Consider the following 17426-nt stretch of genomic DNA (forward strand, 5'->3'; position numbering starts at 1 on the left):
GGATTGGCCATGATAAATTGTCCCTTAGTGTCCAAAAGGTTAGGTGGGGTTATGGGAGTCGGGTGGAGGCGTTGGCTTCAGTAGGGTGCTCATTCCAAGGGTTGGTGCATACGCGATGGGCTGAATGGCCTCCTTCTGCATTGAAGGAATTCAATGTCCCACCCAGCAGAGCTGGTTTTGACTGATTAACACCTAAATACTGAGCACATTAACTTGAGAAAGGATGCTGCTGTTGGACCAATTTTCCCGCCACCAAATTTACAGAATATTGCGAAGGCACCACCGACGGCATTTTGAGGTGCCTGTTGTCCAAGTCTTCGAAGCATACAGCATACGGGCATCACTGTTGCACAGCAAACCATTACCTTAGTCTTGGGGTTGTGATTCTGGTCCTCAAATATTCTTTTCCGAGTTGGCTGAGGTTGAGCTGGCACATTTGGAGATCACGTCATCGAGATGTTGTCGACACTGAATTGTCTCAAACTTCCCTACAGCAACTATTGAAATTAATGGGGGGATGAACCCCTTTGGTGTTCATCCTATTCCACCACATAAACCTTTGCAGCAAACCCATCTACAATCAGGAATGGGGTTTCCTCCAAACGTCTGTCAAAACATCAGTGGGAAAGCCAGAGAAACTCTGAGGAAAAGTAACCTACTGCGTCGTGTGAAAGCCATGCAGGCAAAGACGTATCAAAGCTGAATTATAGATAATAAACAACAAATGGTAAAACACCCTAAAAATCCACAAACCGCATCCGAATTTCACTTCTGCAAATTAAGCAGCTTTTTCTGAAGTAGAATAATTTGCTGAAATAAATGGCAGCAGAACACATTTGTTTGCACATTGTAATTGCAGCAATTGCTGCTCAGTAAATCTGGATCTGAGTAAGCCCAGGTTGGAAGTAGAGATGCACCTTATTTCAATCTGTAAAATGCGGCACTATGTCCTGTTTCTGCACGGATGAGTGCATCTCCAACAACACCCGAGAAGCACGATGCCTTTTAGGACAAAGCAGCCCACTTGTTTGGCACCCCATCCACGAACTCTCCACCACGATGAACAGTAGCAGCAGTGTGTACCATCTACGAGATGCATTGCAGGTACTCACATTGGCCCCCTAGGCAGCACCTTCCAAACCCACGACCAACACCATGGAGGAGAACAACGGGAGCAGATACCTGGGAACGCCACCATCTGGAACTTTTCCTCCCAGTCAGTCACCATCCTGACTTGAAAATATTTCTTCATTCCTTCACTGTCACTGGGTCAATTTCCTGGAACTCCCTCCGTAACTGCGCTGTGGATGTATCTACACCACATGGACTGCAGCAGTTCAAAAGGCAGCTGACCAGCACCTTTCACAAGGGCAATTAGGGATAGGCAACAAGTGCTGGCCTAGCCAGCAAAGCCCATCCCAAAAGCAAGTATGTTATGGTTAGCCTTTATAAAACCTCAACGAGAGTATTGGGACCAATTCTGGTTTCCACACTTGAGAGAAGGCATTGGAGAGGATGCAGAAAAAGATTTATGAGAATGTTTCTGGGATGAAAGACTTCAGTTGTAACGGTAGATTTGCAAACCTGAGCGAAACTCTTTCAGGAATAGAAAGTTGGGAGGAGATTGATGGAGATGTTTAGACAGAGTGGATAGGAAGAAACTGTTTCCATTGACAGGAGCGTGGAGAAGCAGAGGACATTGATTTAAATTGACTGGCAAAAGAAACAAGACTGACATGAGGAAAACCTTTGACACAGCATATGGTTAGGATCGAAGATGCATTGTCTGAGAGTGCAGTGGAAGTAACCTCAATCCTGCCTTTCGAAAGGCAATTAGATAAGGACCTGAAGAGTGGAACTGCAGGGTTACAGGGAATTGATCTTCCTCCATCACACTCCTAATAAAGCATTCACACCCTTCCTAAAATGCATTCGCAATAAAAGGATGCTATACTCAAGTTGAGGTCAAACTGGTGGATTATAAACGTTTGTGGTAACCACATTGTTTTAAGACTCCATTCTGCCTCTCCAGTGATTTGTACACATAAACCCCAGATCTCTCTGTTCCTATTCCCTCTTTTAAATTTTAACAGTTAATTTTATATTGCTGCTCCTGGTTCTTTCTTCCAAAATTTATCACTTCACACTTCTCTGCCGGAAATTTCAACTTTCCCATGTTCATTCAGTCCACAATCCGGTTCATGTGCTGTGAGATTTATCACTATTCTCCTCACAGTTCACCATGCTTCCAAGTTTGCGCCCTATATTAAGAATATTAAGAAAAGCAGTGCGGACCACTGAGGAACCCCACTTTATACCTTTGTCCAGTCCAGAAAACAATCATTCTCTGTTTGCTGTCCCTCTGCCAATCATGTATCCATGCTACCACTGTTCAACTTTGCCTGCATGCCTGTCACCACATGCATTTTGGAAACTGATGTACACTGTTGTGTTTGGTACTTTGTACTTTATGAAGGAATCCACAAAACACAGCGACTTGTCCAAACCAGAATCGTTTATTGAGTCTTGCGTGGTAAGATAGCAATCTGATACAGAGCACGTTATCATGGAGTCTGCTAACTATGCCTCTGGAACTTGCACCTAGTACTGACCATTCATATGTATGTCTCATTACCCTCTCAATCTTCTGCTCAAGATATCCAGATCTCCGGCAGCATGTGGCACAGTGGTTAGCACTGCTACTTACAGCGTTCAGGAACCGGGTTCGAATCCCGGCCCTGGGTCACTGTCCGTGTGGTGTTTGCACAACCTCCCCGTGTCTGCGTGGGTTTCACCACCACAACCCAAAGATGCACAGGTTAGGTGGATTGGCCACGCTAAATTGCCGCTTAATTGGAAAAAAAATAATTGGGTACTCTAAATTTAAAAAAAAAGAAAAATAGATGTCCGGATCTATCTCCCTTTATATTGGAGTCACAGGTCACATGACCTTGGTCTAGAGACTGCATGATGTGCGACCTCCACCTGCTGGTTGGAGGTTGCACATCATCCAATTATGATATAGCCCAGTGTTTTTCAAACTTCTTTTCCGGGTTCTATTTTTACGAACTGGCCAACCTTCGGGACCCACGCCGGCCGACCTTCGGGACCCACGCCGGCCGGCCTTCGGGTCCCACACCGGCTGACCTTCGCGACCCACGCTGGCCGACCTTCGTGATCCACCATTTTCTCTTAACTTGTTTGCTGCTGAAAAAAATGGAGGAATCGCAATCGCGCCCAAAGCACGTGATGCTGACGTTCGGGGGCCGTGACCTGCTCTCCACCTCCCTCAGGCAGGAAGATTAGATAGAATTTTTAAAGAAATCTTCTGCGTCTCCGATTGCACAAATTTGCGTTCTTCAGCCGCAGCAGCCGGCTTTTATATTCAATTCTTGTTTAATTTGTGTAAATTGTAACAATGTTGTTGCACAGCACGCTTAATCAAAGAGGCCAAAGCCCAAGTCATCGTCAGACTCTTCAGATTCTTCCTGTTTCTTCTCTTCCTTTTTCTCTCCAGCCGCAACAGGGGCAGCGGTGGAAACAACAGCTGCAGCAGCTGGGGCACTGCTCCCAGCACCAACATTGCAGATCAGACTATTGACGTCAATATTAGCCAATGCCTTGGCAAACAGACTAGGCCAGAAAGGCTCAATGGTCACACCAGCTGTTTTAATCAGGGCATTGAGTTTGTCTTCCGTGACAGTAACCTCGTCGTCGTGCAGGATGAGCGTGCTGTAGATACAGGCGAGTTCCGAGGTGGAGGCCATGGCGCTGGATCTCTGCGGGTGGGCCCGATGGTGCTAGTCAACGGACCGGGGGAGACTCGGCCTTACCTTCGTTCAGAAGAACCGAGCACTTCCGAACCGGGCAGAGCACCGATGAGCGGGCACACAAGTGCAGTGTGGCCGCATTTTTTTATATGGTAAAAGGCCGCTTGCAGCCGGCATAGTTAAAAGCTGGCTGCTGCGGCTGTTGCACGTTAATTTGCGCAATCGGGAGAACCGCAACAGACGGCTCTGCGACTCTCCCGACACCCGCCCGTGACCCACCCTCCGACTTTGAAGATCACTGATATAGCCCATAGGTATATCACCACATACACTTTATATACTTCTCTGTTACCTCATCAGATAACTCAATAATATCATGAGTTAACTTAGAAGTGTCAGTTGTCGCTCGTTTGGTTGCACTCACCTCTGAGCGCGAAGGTTGTGGGTTCAAGTCCTGCTTCGGTACTTAGCAGAAAAATCAAGGCTGACATTCCAGTGCAGTACTGAGGGAATACTACACTGTCAGAGGAGCTGTCTTTCAGTTGAGTTGTTAAACTGAGGTCCTGTGTGGCCTCTTTGGTAATTATAAAAGATCCTATGGCACTGTTCAGAAGATGAACAGGGCAGTTTCACAATCGACATCACAGAAACAGATTATCTAGTAATTAACAGTTTGCTGTTTGTGGGCATTTGCTATATGAAAATTGGCTGCCATATCTCCGACATTTCAAAAGTACTTCCTTGCTGGTAAAGCACTTTGGGATGTCCAGTGGTCTAGTGGTTGTGAAAGACATGATTTAACTGCAAGACTTCATTTTTTTTTTAAATGTGTGATTGGGTGGAGGTTCTACCTCAGAGAGCTGAATATCAGCCTGTAACTTCCTCACAGTGGTAACCTCCGAAGGATTACTACTGTTGCCAGAATTACCTTCGCACAAATTCCAAAGTTCCTGACTGGCCCAACCTCCCTCCCTCAGACTGGGTGAGACTGGCGAAGTCTAGCGCACCCCCAGCAGCATTATCATGGAGTAACTGGGGAGTAGAGAGGTAAATTACTCTCCCTTTTGAGCGGGAGGGGGTACCCTGGCTGGCGCAGGGGGGGGGGGGATGTTTGGGTGGTGGTGATAGTGGGGTCAGTCCCCTGGGGGGGGTGGGGGGGGTGCATGTGTGTGGGGGGGTGTATCATGCAAGGCTCCTCTAGGTTTTTTTAATAGTTACTCTGGCATTAGAAGTGATTTTTACTTCCTCTAACTCTTTCAGAGTGAATATCAGGGGACAACTGACAGAACCATCTAAAGTCAGTGATTTAAATCACTTCTGTTGGATGGTTCCCGGCCCAGCGCAGTTGTCCAGAAGAGGTTAACACTTCTGGGCAATTGCAAAGCAAACTCTTAAGTGGGAACTTCAGAAAGGGATTGCCCAGCGCAGTATTAGGTTACCCCATAAATGCGACTCTGGGGAACCTGGAAATTATGGGTCATAAAATCTAGACTGCTGTACTGAGGAAATGTTGCACCGTGTATTTGATTTTGTTTGTAAAAATCCCCATTTACTCTCTCAGGCATAAAAGATTCAATGAAACTATTTGAAGATGGGAAGTGTAGTTTTCCTCATGTTGTGACTAATCTGTTTATTGTTGTGTTTGGTCCTTTATACCTCATGAAGGAATCCAGCAAACACTACAACTTGTTCAAACCAGAATCTTTTATTGAGTCTCATGTAGTAGGATAGCAATCTGTTACAGAGCACACTATCATGGAGTCTGCTTCTTACTCCTCTGGAATCTGCACTTAGCACTGACCATTCACTTGTGTGCCTTATTACCCTCTCAACCTTCTTCTGAAGATGGCCCGATATGTCTGCCCTTATATGGGAGTCACAGGTCACATGACCTTGGTCTAGAGACCGCATGTTGTGTCTATACCGCCACCTGTTGTTTGAAGGTCACACATCATCCATGTATAATATAGTCCATAGGGATATCACCACACTTATTACCCCAGTACAGTGAATGTTGTATGTCCTTCTATAAACAATAAATTGCTTTTTCGGATTATTTGCTCTGATCAGAATAATTCTAACAACTCTAATCTCCCCACAGAACTGAAGTTCCTCATCCCTGTTATCATTCTGACATTTCATTAATGTTGCATCAAAAGGTTTTACTCCAGTTTCCCCTGCACAGATTGCCAATAACAAAACAACAATTGTGAAACAGAATTCAATAAGGATCAAAGATGCATTTCTTTAGTTTATTGTACAGAATAGATGTGTCCACACAATCATGTGAAGTGATGCCTGGTACAACACCCCATTTATAATAATAATAATAATAATCTTTATTAGTGTCACAAGGAGGCTTACATTAACACTGCAATGAAATTACCATGAAAATCCATTAGTCGCCACACTACGGCACCTGTTTGGTACGCAGAGGAAGAATTCAGAAATGTCCAATTCACCTAACAATTAATATCTGCTGATCTTTCTTCATTCAAACTCAATACAGAATTCATCAGTATTCTGGTGACGTATTTCTGTTCTCTCTGGCAATTCGTTTTCGCTGTGCTTCATTCTGAGGATGGGAAACCAAAAGGAGACCTACAGGAGTTACAAAGTAGAAAGGTGAAGCATGAAATATTTGTTTTTATCCAAATATTTTTTCAAGAACCAAATCTGCAGGCTTTTAGGCATTATCCCACTGTAGCCTTCGTGGGGCTGAAGGGCCTGGAACTGGTCCAGAACACAGAGAAACCAGGCCCCAATTATATAAGGAATTATGCCCCTCGGGAGGCCATATCCTGGGTTTCGGGCCAGCCGGGGTTGGAACGGGTGCGGAGGCAGATGTTGTAGCCTTTGCCTCGTTGATCGCCTGAAGGCGGATCCTGATGGGATGGAGAGCAACCTCTCCACCCTGTGCCCTGGCGTGGTGGGGGGACCTGTTCTCTTGACTCTTGAGAAGGTTAAGTTTGAACTGAGGGGAAGGATGGAGGGGAGCTACAATTCATGGATATTATTCATTATGCACTTTCAAGAACTGGATAGCATCGAACATTAGCTGGGGGGGGGGGGAGGGGTGGTTGGGAGGGTTCGGGGAGGGGGACCGTGTGTGTTAATGGTGACTATGGGTGATTCCTGATTCCTTTTTGCCATTTGTTTATGTTAACATGCAGGTTAATGTCTGGGGTTTGGTGGGAGGATGGGATCGTTGTTATTGATATGGGGATTGACATGATATTCATTATTTATTATTGTTTATTGACGGTGGGTGCATATTTGGGAGAAAATGTGAAAAAGGAGGAGAATAAAAATATTTTTTTTAAAAATAAGGAATTATGCATCACCCGTTGGGTGTCTGCATCTCCACAGATATGGCTATAGCAGGGATGGAAGCATGAGTGGTGTATCCCCGCATCATGAGTTCTCACTTTTCCAAGCCTCTGCTGATGTGTAGCTTCAGTGAGACTGGATGTACCAGTATAAACATTGCATGTGGAGCCTGAACCTGTGGGAGGCATCTGAGTGACTAGTTTGGTAAATGCAGTGGCTCTTCTGGTATGGAGGGTGGGAGTGAATGGGGAGCACCTTCCGAGGCAATTTGCTTTCAATGAAGGGTGGAAACAGATTGGTCAGAGTAGCAGTTAGATAGGCTAGAGGGAGTTAAAAGCTACTTATATCACTGGTCATCTCTCCAGAATAAGTTAATCCTTCTATCCTTTTTATCCAATTGCTTCCCTCTCTATGTTTCTTCTACTGCCTGTGTATTGACCATTTCTCCCTGTCTCCACACAGTACCTCTTCTCCAATATTCGGTCCCAGGTGAGCCAGTTAAACATTGGCCAAGCTGAAATTTACTCTTGATCTTTTGTTGTATAATTATGTTTCGATGTTTATGACTTTTGATACTTATTTTACAGAGTGCCTAAAATACTCCACATTGTACCCTGCTGGTGGTCTGTGTGGAGGGAAAAAGAGAGAGTGTATGGGCAGAGTGAGTGGGCAAACATGGACAATAAGAAGAAGAGTACAGAGAGCAAGGGAACAGTCTTGTCTGAAGATGGCAAAGGTATGGCTGAGGGTTTCAGCAGCTGAAGGGCACAGGCAACAGTGACCCTGAGATGGTAGCTAGGAAAGGGGGTTGGAATTGGTGGTGGACGAGTGGAATTTGCACGGGGCTTGAAGATGGTGGCTTTAATTTTCCTAATGTTGAATTGGTTCACCTGGGGGCTGAATGCTGGAGAAGAAATCTGACAACCCAGGAGCGATGGAGGGATCGAGAAAGCTGGTGGAGTGATAGAGCTGGGATTCCATACTCCATGATCAATGTCAGTTTCTGCTTGAACCCAACTGGAAGAATTTTATGGCGGCTGGGTGGGAGAATGATTCTAGGCGGCAGGGAGTCTCCTCACAAGCCCGGCATCAGTGGGGTCTGAATCCAATGCTCTCCGTACCGCATAATATGAAGCAAAGCTGCCTATATAACTGGCATGGCAAGTTTATAAGATTTCACATTGAGGATGTTGCTTTCTATTCAAATGATAGGTAGTTTAAAAAAGAAACATTGCAATTAATTCCTTACCTTATTAGCTGTGAAGGTCAATACTTTGTCTTTATCCATTAAATTGACCCAGGATCTTTTCTGCAATATTTTTTCATGCAGAAATTCTATTCTTCTCTTCTCCATCTCAGCATAAAATGAGGATAAAACCAATACTTTCAATATTGTAAATTTTGCAGAAAGTAAAGTAAGTGCCAACAAGGCAGCAATTAGAGCAGCAAGTGGGGTCCATATCTTGGTTATCGACAGGGTCGGTCGAGCGATGCAATCACCTTTAGACAAAGGAGTTTCATATGAGAATGTTTCTGTTGATTTGTGCGTGCCGACAGGCAAACCTATGAATACAGTCTCTGCCTGGAGGAAACAAAAGGATGAATAAGAAACACCGGCAGGTTCTCAGGTCAATCCTGACATATAAACCAATACAGCTGAGGTAATGAAGAATTTTAACATAGGTTTCAGGTTGCCTTTCACACTTGATGATGTTGCAACGATAACATCCATTGACTTTACCCATTAATTAATATAATCTCTCCTAAAAAGACATAAATGTCACAAATACTTGCTTTTGGCCAGAAATAGTCCTAGCTGCCCTGATAAGGGAGCTGAAGGGACAATGATGAGGCAATTCTAAGCAGTATCTGTATGATTGGATGGTGGGATTTCCATTGTACCATTGTAAGGAGGTGATTTGGTCAGCTGGGACATTTCTCAGAGGCGGGTGGAGATGTGAATTGCTGCCCGGTCACTGAAAGAAGTGGGGAGCAAATTTAAATAATGTCCCAATTAGGGACAATTTCATGGGCCTGCTGGCAGCTGAGCAGCCCACCACTATATATGGGAAAACAGCCACCTTAATGGAGGCAGCCTCTGAGGCAGTGGTGGACAACCTGTGGCCCAGGAGCCAAATGCGGCCCACTTGGGTTCTGAGTGCAGCCCACAAGACATTTTGTTGACCGTTGCCCACGTGTGGGGTTGCACCCATTTCTGGCTGTGTAGTTTTTTTTCCTACCAGTATGACTGAAGTGATAGCAAGGGCAAGTGAAGCGAGGTGCATGCTGATTGCTCACAATATTGACTGAGAGAGCCGTGCACTCCCTCTGCATCAAAAAACGTACATGTTTCTCCTATTTTTACAATTTAAAGTTGACCGTTCTATTAATATGTAAACGAGTACCCATTTTCTAATTTGTTCTGAAATAGTCATAAAATGGATTTAATCTCATTCATGGTGCCTCGTTAGTGAACAACCCCGACTTCAAGCTTGTGGCCAACTGAGGTGAAGGAGGGCCACTCATGCGGCCCACTCACTAGCCTAAGTTGACCATCACTCCTCTGCAAGGTGTTCAGCAGCTATCAGAGTCAGAGGTTCCATCAATCAAACAGGGGACCACACAAGCAGCAAAGGCTACTGGCAGCCTGAGTGCCCTAATAGCTAAACCAGCAAGCAATTTAAGATAAACTGAAAGTTCTTAATGTGGCTCATTTGCACTTGCTAGAAGTGACATCCATTCATACGCAGAGACGCGTTTCTTTGCAAACAAAAGATATACGTTCAACCCTTGTGTATTTTTTGAATTGTGAAGGAGCTTGGGAAGATAGATTTTCTATGATATCATCGTTGTTCCACAGAAACATTCCAAGTGAAATATCCCCCATTTTTCCCATTCATTCCCTGGAACTAGATCCAGCAGTGCTCCATTTTCATTGGGCTAGAAATGCAGTGATCAAGAAGATTTTCTTTATACATTTCATGAATCCCTCCCCTCTTTGCCACTTTCTACTGTTACTATTCCAGTCCTTATTACGATAATGTAAGACCCCGTAGAATTCATAGAATCCCTACAGCGTAGAAAGAGGCAATTCAGCCCATCGAACATGCACCAAACCTCTGAATGAGCTCCCTACCTAGGCCCACTCCCCTGCCTTATCCCAGTAGCCCCTGCACATCTTTAGACACTGAAGTACAATTTAGCACGCCAATCCACCTAACCTGCACATCTTTGGACTGTGGGAGGAAACCAGAGCACCCGGAGGAAACACACGCAGACACGTGGAGAAAGTGCAACCTCCACACAGTCACCCAAGGTCAGAATCGAACCTGGTTCCCTGGCACTGTGAGGCAGCAGTGCTAACCATTGTCACTGCTCTGGTGTTCTTGCATCTTCCAGTAAATGTCCTGGAAATTTGCTTCTCTACCTCATTCCCACTTTTAGGTGGCCTAAGATATGTACTCACCGGCATAATAGCTTTTATTAATCTGTAAATTTAACCAAATAGATTCCACCTTTCGTCCCTGCTAGAACTGTTTTTTGACTAATACTGCTGAGTTTACGCAATGCTACATAAATCTCATGTGGCCAGCATTTAAACTGTACCCACCCTTCATGATCATAGTTCCTTATAGTTTACTGCCCTCAAATAATTGCTGCTGAGAATTTCCTCCCTTCTTTCCCCTCATTTTGATGGATGGGAAATTGCAGACCGGAACCTACGAAAGCAGAAAATCCCTAACAATCTATTCTTCCCCACAGATAACACTTCCATAAAAGAATCACACGCCAAATCATCGCAACCATAATTGTAAAGTGCTGGGAGGTAGTTTTACTTGCAAAAGGTAACCAAAAGTGCATTTTTATTTCAAAGAAAATATATATACTTACAGAAAATTCAAGATTCATGGTTATATTGATTGGAGGCAGATGGTCTAGGTGATGACTTATTGAAGAAATAAGCAAAAATAGTCCATAATCCAGCATTATGATTATTATCCAAATGCATACATTGCTGAAGATGGGAGTACAGAATCTCACCATGGTTTTCCATTCCCTTTCCGACAAGCGCAATGTAGGGATCCTTATGAAACTTTTCTTCTCTTTTCTGCTTAGTCGGAGCAGATGAGGCTTCCCTTGTTCCTTCTGTTTCTCATCAAATTTCAGGAACTGATTTGTGATGTATATGTTTTCAAACTTGATGTTGGTTAAAAACCTTTTGGTGTAGAACCAAGTGAATATTAGAATCAGTAAGATGCCCGTTATGAACGCTGCACTTTTGCAAATGTGGGAAAACATGTCCAGTGTTGAAATGATGCGGTTAGCCAAGATCTCCAAGTTAGCTCTGGTTGTATTGAGGTTACTTTTCAACGCATCATCGTCTATATTGTGTTTCAGCTTTAACTCATCAACAAACTTTACAAAATGACTTGTCGGTAAGTGTTGGATTTGTTGTCGAATCCAATATATAATATCAATGTATTTTGCCAAAAGGTTTCTAATTGATGGGAGCATATTCTCCAGGTTGCATTCTAAACTTTCTACCAATTCCCTTAAATTGTGAAAGCTGTTTTGAGCGCAATTGTAAAGCACCACGCCGGTGCCTGCTGTTATCAGAGTGTTGCGGCCTTGCTGTGTCCCACAGGAAATGAGGAAGATCAGAATGAAGCATCTGAGGTACTTGGAAAGAAACAAAGCTCCAGGAATGACTGCAGCAAAGGCTCCACAAGCTGACAGTGTCACCAATAGGCTGCATTGCAATGCACGCAAAGACACGTAGAGGACGCCACTGGCTCCCAATCCCATCACAAGACAAAGTGAAATAAGACACAGAGCGTTCTTCAAACCAGATTTTCGTTCTGACGCAAACAGCTCAAAGAGGCCTTCGAATAACTGAGCACCAGTCTTGAGAATAGCCATTTTAATTTGGATAACTTTTCTGCAATCGAAGAAGCTGAAATCAAATAAAATACTCACAGTTATCATTTGAGGAGCAAAGGGCACTGATCAACTAAGAGCTGTGCTGGCACACATGAAGTCCCAAACTAGAGATAGCTCCTTCACATCCCACTCCAACTATCTGACATTATACAGCATGATAATTGGATTAACAGCTGGAACAAACAGGTCGAAAAAATGTTGTTTTGTGTAAAGCCTCATGTTGTAAAACTGAAGGATTCCAATTTGCCTGGACTTTTATCCTGAGGCTGGAAATGCAGGTCAGGCCATTTCCCATCTCCTGCCTGACTGTGCTTGCACACAGATTATTCGTGGCAAGGTTGTGGGGACAGGCTGGAGTCAAACACAAGGTAGGATTGGAGGCAGGAGAATGTTGAGGTTAGCAGGTTAAAACATGCACCTCCATTCACTGGGTCATGAGCTCAGTTCTGAATAGGAGTGTTAGGCATGCTGGCCCTCACTCTCTGGTGTACCCACCCACCCCCTCATATATAATAAATGGCCAACCATTGGAAAAACATTAATCTTATTAACTGCCCATAGAAATGTCAATCAAAACAAAGGCCTTGACAGCTGCGTCAACAATCTCTGCTGAGCTAAATTCATTGGTGGGTTTGGAACTCAGCCAAGGATTAATAATGTGATTCCAGTGCACAGCTGTATAAATCACTCCGGATGAGCTGACTCTCTTAGCAAAGCTTAGAGCTCAGCCAAGAATTTGTAAAAGGATTCCAAAGCACAATTGTGTCAACAAAGCCTTGAGAACTGAATACATTAAACCATTTAAAGTAGTGGGCCATGTGTTCCATGTCTTCAAAGGTTTTTAGCACACTACTGGATTGTCAATCGCAGAGAAGATTAAATCACAGAGTGAAATTGATATGTTAAAATCTTGAGCCCGAAACTGCTGAATGCAGAAGAGCACTTTATTCAGCAGATAAAGTACTCAAATGCATCTGAACATTTTCACTATTATAATGTTCATTTTTTTTTCTAAACAGGCTTCTGTCATTATTCACTGCATTAAAATAGAACTTATGATACACAATACATTATGACATGTGAAGTGACACCTTTTACCCTTGTAAAAAGGTTTCCAACTCTGGGCTAGGCTTTTCGCATGGTGCACAACTCCTCTAGGTGCTGTGAACCGCAATTCCTACTAAAATGGGTGCAAATCTATATGAATAGTGTGGGGTCTAAAATACCCATCCCTGAAAATGGAGGAGACAAGGGCATGATTGCTATGTGCAGGATCACTACTTTACCTTTATTCCAGGCCCATAAATTCCTGATGGCAGGAATGACATCAGGAATCTGGTAAAGCGATCCTGTGCACCATTTTTAAATCCTATCAGCCTCCATTCTGCCATGAAAATCCAGCAGTGTTCCAATTTCGGAGATACTTTTCCTGGAACCTGTGGCCTAATTTCACCCCAAAAACGATAAATTATCTGAAGTACTGCAAGCATTAAATTTGAATTGTGTTTGAAATCAATATGTTAAAATAAACCGAATGTGCGATTTTCCATGCAGTCATAACTAATTACTACCTGGCTCAGTGATTGCCTCACGTTTGACAAATCTGAGCTAAATAATCATGCATTTAGCTTATGAGCCACCCTGACTTGCACTGAAACCTGCTGCTGGCAAACAATAAAGCAAAACAGAAATGGAACTGTCACTAGAACAGTCACGAGAGTAATTGACACTTGGGAATAGCTTTGTTGTTTTCAGGCTCCAGATGACAGCTAGGCATCTGCCTCTCAATTCATAATGTTGTCTGATGATATAATGGCTTCTGGTCATACATTATTGTTGAAGGAATGAATGAATGATTACAATAATCAGATAAAAGAGAGAAAAGCCCGCGGAGGTAAGCAGATGTTAATAATTAGAAACAGGATCAATTACATCAGAAATAGATAGGCACGTTCATCCTAGTCTGACACCAAACCCCGTGATTTACAAGGGTAAAACTACCATAGTGTAGTCTCAAATAGCACAAGCCGTGATTTCAAACATTTATGTCATATCGTGGTGTAGTTTTATGTCAGTGGATTAGTAATCGGGGCAAAAGGAATTAAAATCCTACTATGGCAATTTTAGAATTAAACTAGTTTTGTGAATAAATGCTGGTGTCAGCAAAGGATGTTGAATTGCCAAAAAAAACAACTATTTTGATGATATTCTTGAGGGAAGGGCATTTGCCATCTTTATTTGGTGTGATCTATATATGACTTCAACCCCACACCAGTTTGATTGGCTCTGCCTCTTCTCTGAAATGGCCTGCCAAGTCGCTCAGGTGTACCACTAACACCACCACGTTGCCAGGGCAGCTAGAGATAGGTAATAAAAATTGAAATGTCGCCACTGGTCCAGAGGACCAGAGTTTTCTCTCCCCTTTGAGAGCTGACTGGTGGTGATTTAACCTGGGGCTCACCACCTCAGGGGGCTTTCATGCAGAACCTCAGCCGGTTCAAGCATTGAACCCGCGCTGCTGGCCTTGCTCCGCATCTCAAACCAGGCGTCCTGCCTAAACTGACCCCTCCCCCCCCCCACCCAGATAGGTAATAAGTAATAAACAATGCTCACAGCCTGAGAAAAAATTAAAATGATAAATAGTGTAGTTTTGTTTATATAGGGCGCCGTTCAGTAGACTCAAGTTAAAGTCCACTGAACAGGGTGTTTAGCGGGCTGTTTCTCAGCGGCTGTAGTGCTGAGAAATGCTCGCTATCCAATGGCACTTTGTCATTTTCTTTGGCTTAGGAGAGTTTCTCCCCACTGAGGCCACATTGAGAGGGATATCAAGAAAGGCTTCTTGCAGACATGGGTGCCATTTTGTCTGGAAGCCCCAATCTTTCAGCCCCCTCCTTTCAGCCCTCCCACTCTTTTGACACCCCCCCCCCCCCCAGGAATGCCCCACCATCCCCTATCTACCTGGCAAGCCGCCCCCCCCTCCCCGGGACTCATCCCCTGGCAGTGCCAACCTGACATCTGAGCACCCTGACACTGCCCAGGGGGAGTGCCAGGGTGTGTCTACAATGTGTGTGACTACAATGACCCGTGTCTTCATGGGTCTTAGCCCCACAACCCAAAGATGTGCCTGGTAGGTGAATTGGCCAGGCTAAATTGCCCCTTAATTGAAAAAAAGAATGGGAAAATCCGAATTTTAATACCCACTATTTTCTCAGTTAAGTCAACCTCGACTAGGGTGATCTTGTTGCTTGTTACAGATAGCCAAAAAGGTTAGTGAACATGGCTTACAAGGGTGACAACAACAGCAGCAACTTGCTTTATATATTGCCTTTTTTTGTGAGGGTCACGAAGAATCCAGCACGAGTTGAAGGATAGAAAGAAATATCATTTATTTACAATAGCATATATATGTACACAACAGCAATAGCAGTTCCAAACTGGCCAGCTTTATTTATGCAGGGAATCTGCTAATGATTTCTTCGCCCCCCTCACTGGGGAAGCTCATACTCCCAAAGGATTGTGGGATTGCCATTAGTCCCCAGCCAGTGATAAGCAGGCTAACACCTTTAAAACAGTAAAATGCTCCAAAGCACATCTTGTTATCAAACAAAATTTGATAATCAGCATCTTTAAATGGCAGAATAAGCTCAAGGATCGAAGTGGCTTACTCTTGTTCTTTTATTTTTATGAGCCACATGAGGCAATATCGGGGCAGATGGCCAAAGGTTTGAATGGAGGTGTATATTTTAAGGGGCATCTTAATGGAAGAAAAGGGGATAGAGAGACGGGAAGGCTTGGGGAGGGAACTCCACAGCTCCAGGCTTAGGCAGCTGAAGGTATCCTCGCTAATGGTGGAGCAAATAAAACTGGAGGTGCATAAGAGGTCTGATTTGGAGAAGCACAGAGACCTTAGTGGGGTGCAGGAAGTTACAGATGTGTGGGGGAGCGAGGCTGAAATTTTAAATTTCAGGTATTGGCAGACTCCAAGCCAATGTAAGTCAGCAAGCGTGATGGGTAAATGAAACTTAAAAAAAAAATTTCGAGTCCCCAATTCATTTTTTCCAATTAAGGGATAATTTAGCATGTCCAATCCACCTCGCTAGCACATCTTTGTGTTGTGGGGGCAAAACCCACGCAAACACGGGGAGAAACTCCACACTGACAGTGACCCAGGACCAGGATCAGACCTTGGACCTCGGCGCCGTGAGGCAGCAGTGCTAACCACTGGGCCACCGTGCTGCCCCGGGTAAATGAAACTTATCGAGAGCGCACTAATTATAATCCCTCAGTATGTTCATTATCTGAGTGCCGCACTCAATAACAGTGAGAGTCGGAGACAGGACAATACCGCTGTCACACCCACTCTCCCACCGCCAGTCTCTTTGAGAGCTGTTTGAAACGGATGCATTTATCCCCACAATCTACCCACTCCTATTGAAAATTATATAGTTTTAGCTTGAAGACAGGATCTTGTCTTGGAAGTGAGCCTGCCAATGTTTATAGCTGAGTCTCAAACATGAAGAATGGTAATTAATCCGATGCACTGGCAGGCTGTGGATATCTGCTGAGCCATAAGTAACAGCATCTTCGAGAGACAAGTGAATGAATTCCTTTAAAAAAAAATGTACCAGCAAACAATCACCAATGTAATATTTTGCCAATCTTCATTAAATAATACAACATTTACACTTGGAATCTATACAGGAATACAACACAGTTATATTTCAAGTTTAGCTATAATTCAGATTGCTGAAAGTATTGCATGGACAGCAACTTTACAGCATGAATGTAAAATTAGTGCTGTGTATGGAACCAAAGTGAAAGGGAATGGTTTTATTTGTGTACAACAACCTAAAATAAATTTAAAGATATTGAGCGATAGAGAAATGTTGTTGTTCCATCTAAATTACTTATTATTGAACCATATTGGATTTAGGACTATGTGACCCAGCAAACATTGTATAATGAGGATCTTAATATAGGGAAGCGCATGTTAGAATAAGAGGTTCTGAGCAATTTTAGCTATCATTTAGATATCATAGAATCCCTACATTGCAGAAGGAGGCCATTCGGCTAATCGAGTCTGCGCCGACCCTTGGAAAGAACACCCCACCTAGGCACATGCCCCCACCCTATCCCTCTATCCCACCTAACCTTTTGGACACTAAGGAGCAATTTAGCATGGCCAATCCACCTAACCTGCACATCTTCCGACTGTGGGAGGAAACAGGGGCACCCAAAGGAAACCCATGCAGGCACAGGGAGAAAGTGCAAACTCCACACAGACGGTGATGCACGGCCTGAATTAAATCCGGGTCCCTGGCGCTGTGAGGCAGCAGTGATAACCACAATGCCACCATACTGCTCTGCGTCATTGGCCTCTTCTGC

The 17426-nt window shown here is 44.0% G+C and overlaps 2 protein-coding genes across 2 annotated transcripts in view; both read right to left on the reverse strand.

The window, feature by feature from the left end:
• Positions 1-3437: 3437 nt before the first annotated feature.
• LOC119972961 (60S acidic ribosomal protein P1-like) lies at positions 3438-3784 on the reverse strand. The gene has a single exon (XM_038810488.1). It carries the CDS (start codon positions 3765-3767, stop codon positions 3438-3440), a length of 330 nt encoding a protein of 109 aa, XP_038666416.1. The 5' UTR covers positions 3768-3784.
• Positions 3785-6185: 2401 nt separating this feature from the next.
• Positions 6186-17426, reverse strand: part of LOC119972151 (dendritic cell-specific transmembrane protein-like) — a 33347-nt gene continuing 22106 nt past the window's right edge. Inside the window, exons 4-6 of the mRNA XM_038808481.1 lie at positions 10992-12054; positions 8350-8682; positions 6186-6371 (exon numbers count right to left, since the gene is read on the reverse strand). Of these exons, the coding sequence (XP_038664409.1) occupies positions 6261-6371; positions 8350-8682; positions 10992-12054 (1507 nt within the window). The 3' untranslated portion in view covers positions 6186-6260. The remainder of the gene's footprint in view (positions 6372-8349; positions 8683-10991; positions 12055-17426) is intronic.

The sequence above is a fragment of the Scyliorhinus canicula genome, chromosome 10, assembly GCF_902713615.1.
Source record: "Scyliorhinus canicula chromosome 10, sScyCan1.1, whole genome shotgun sequence".
Classification (NCBI taxonomy): Eukaryota; Metazoa; Chordata; class Chondrichthyes; order Carcharhiniformes; family Scyliorhinidae; genus Scyliorhinus; species Scyliorhinus canicula.

Excerpts from the sequence above, each read along its gene's own strand:
- LOC119972961 (XM_038810488.1), bottom strand. The coding sequence starts at position 3,767 with ATGGCCTCCACCTCGGAACTCGCCTGTATCTACAGCACGCTCATCCTG.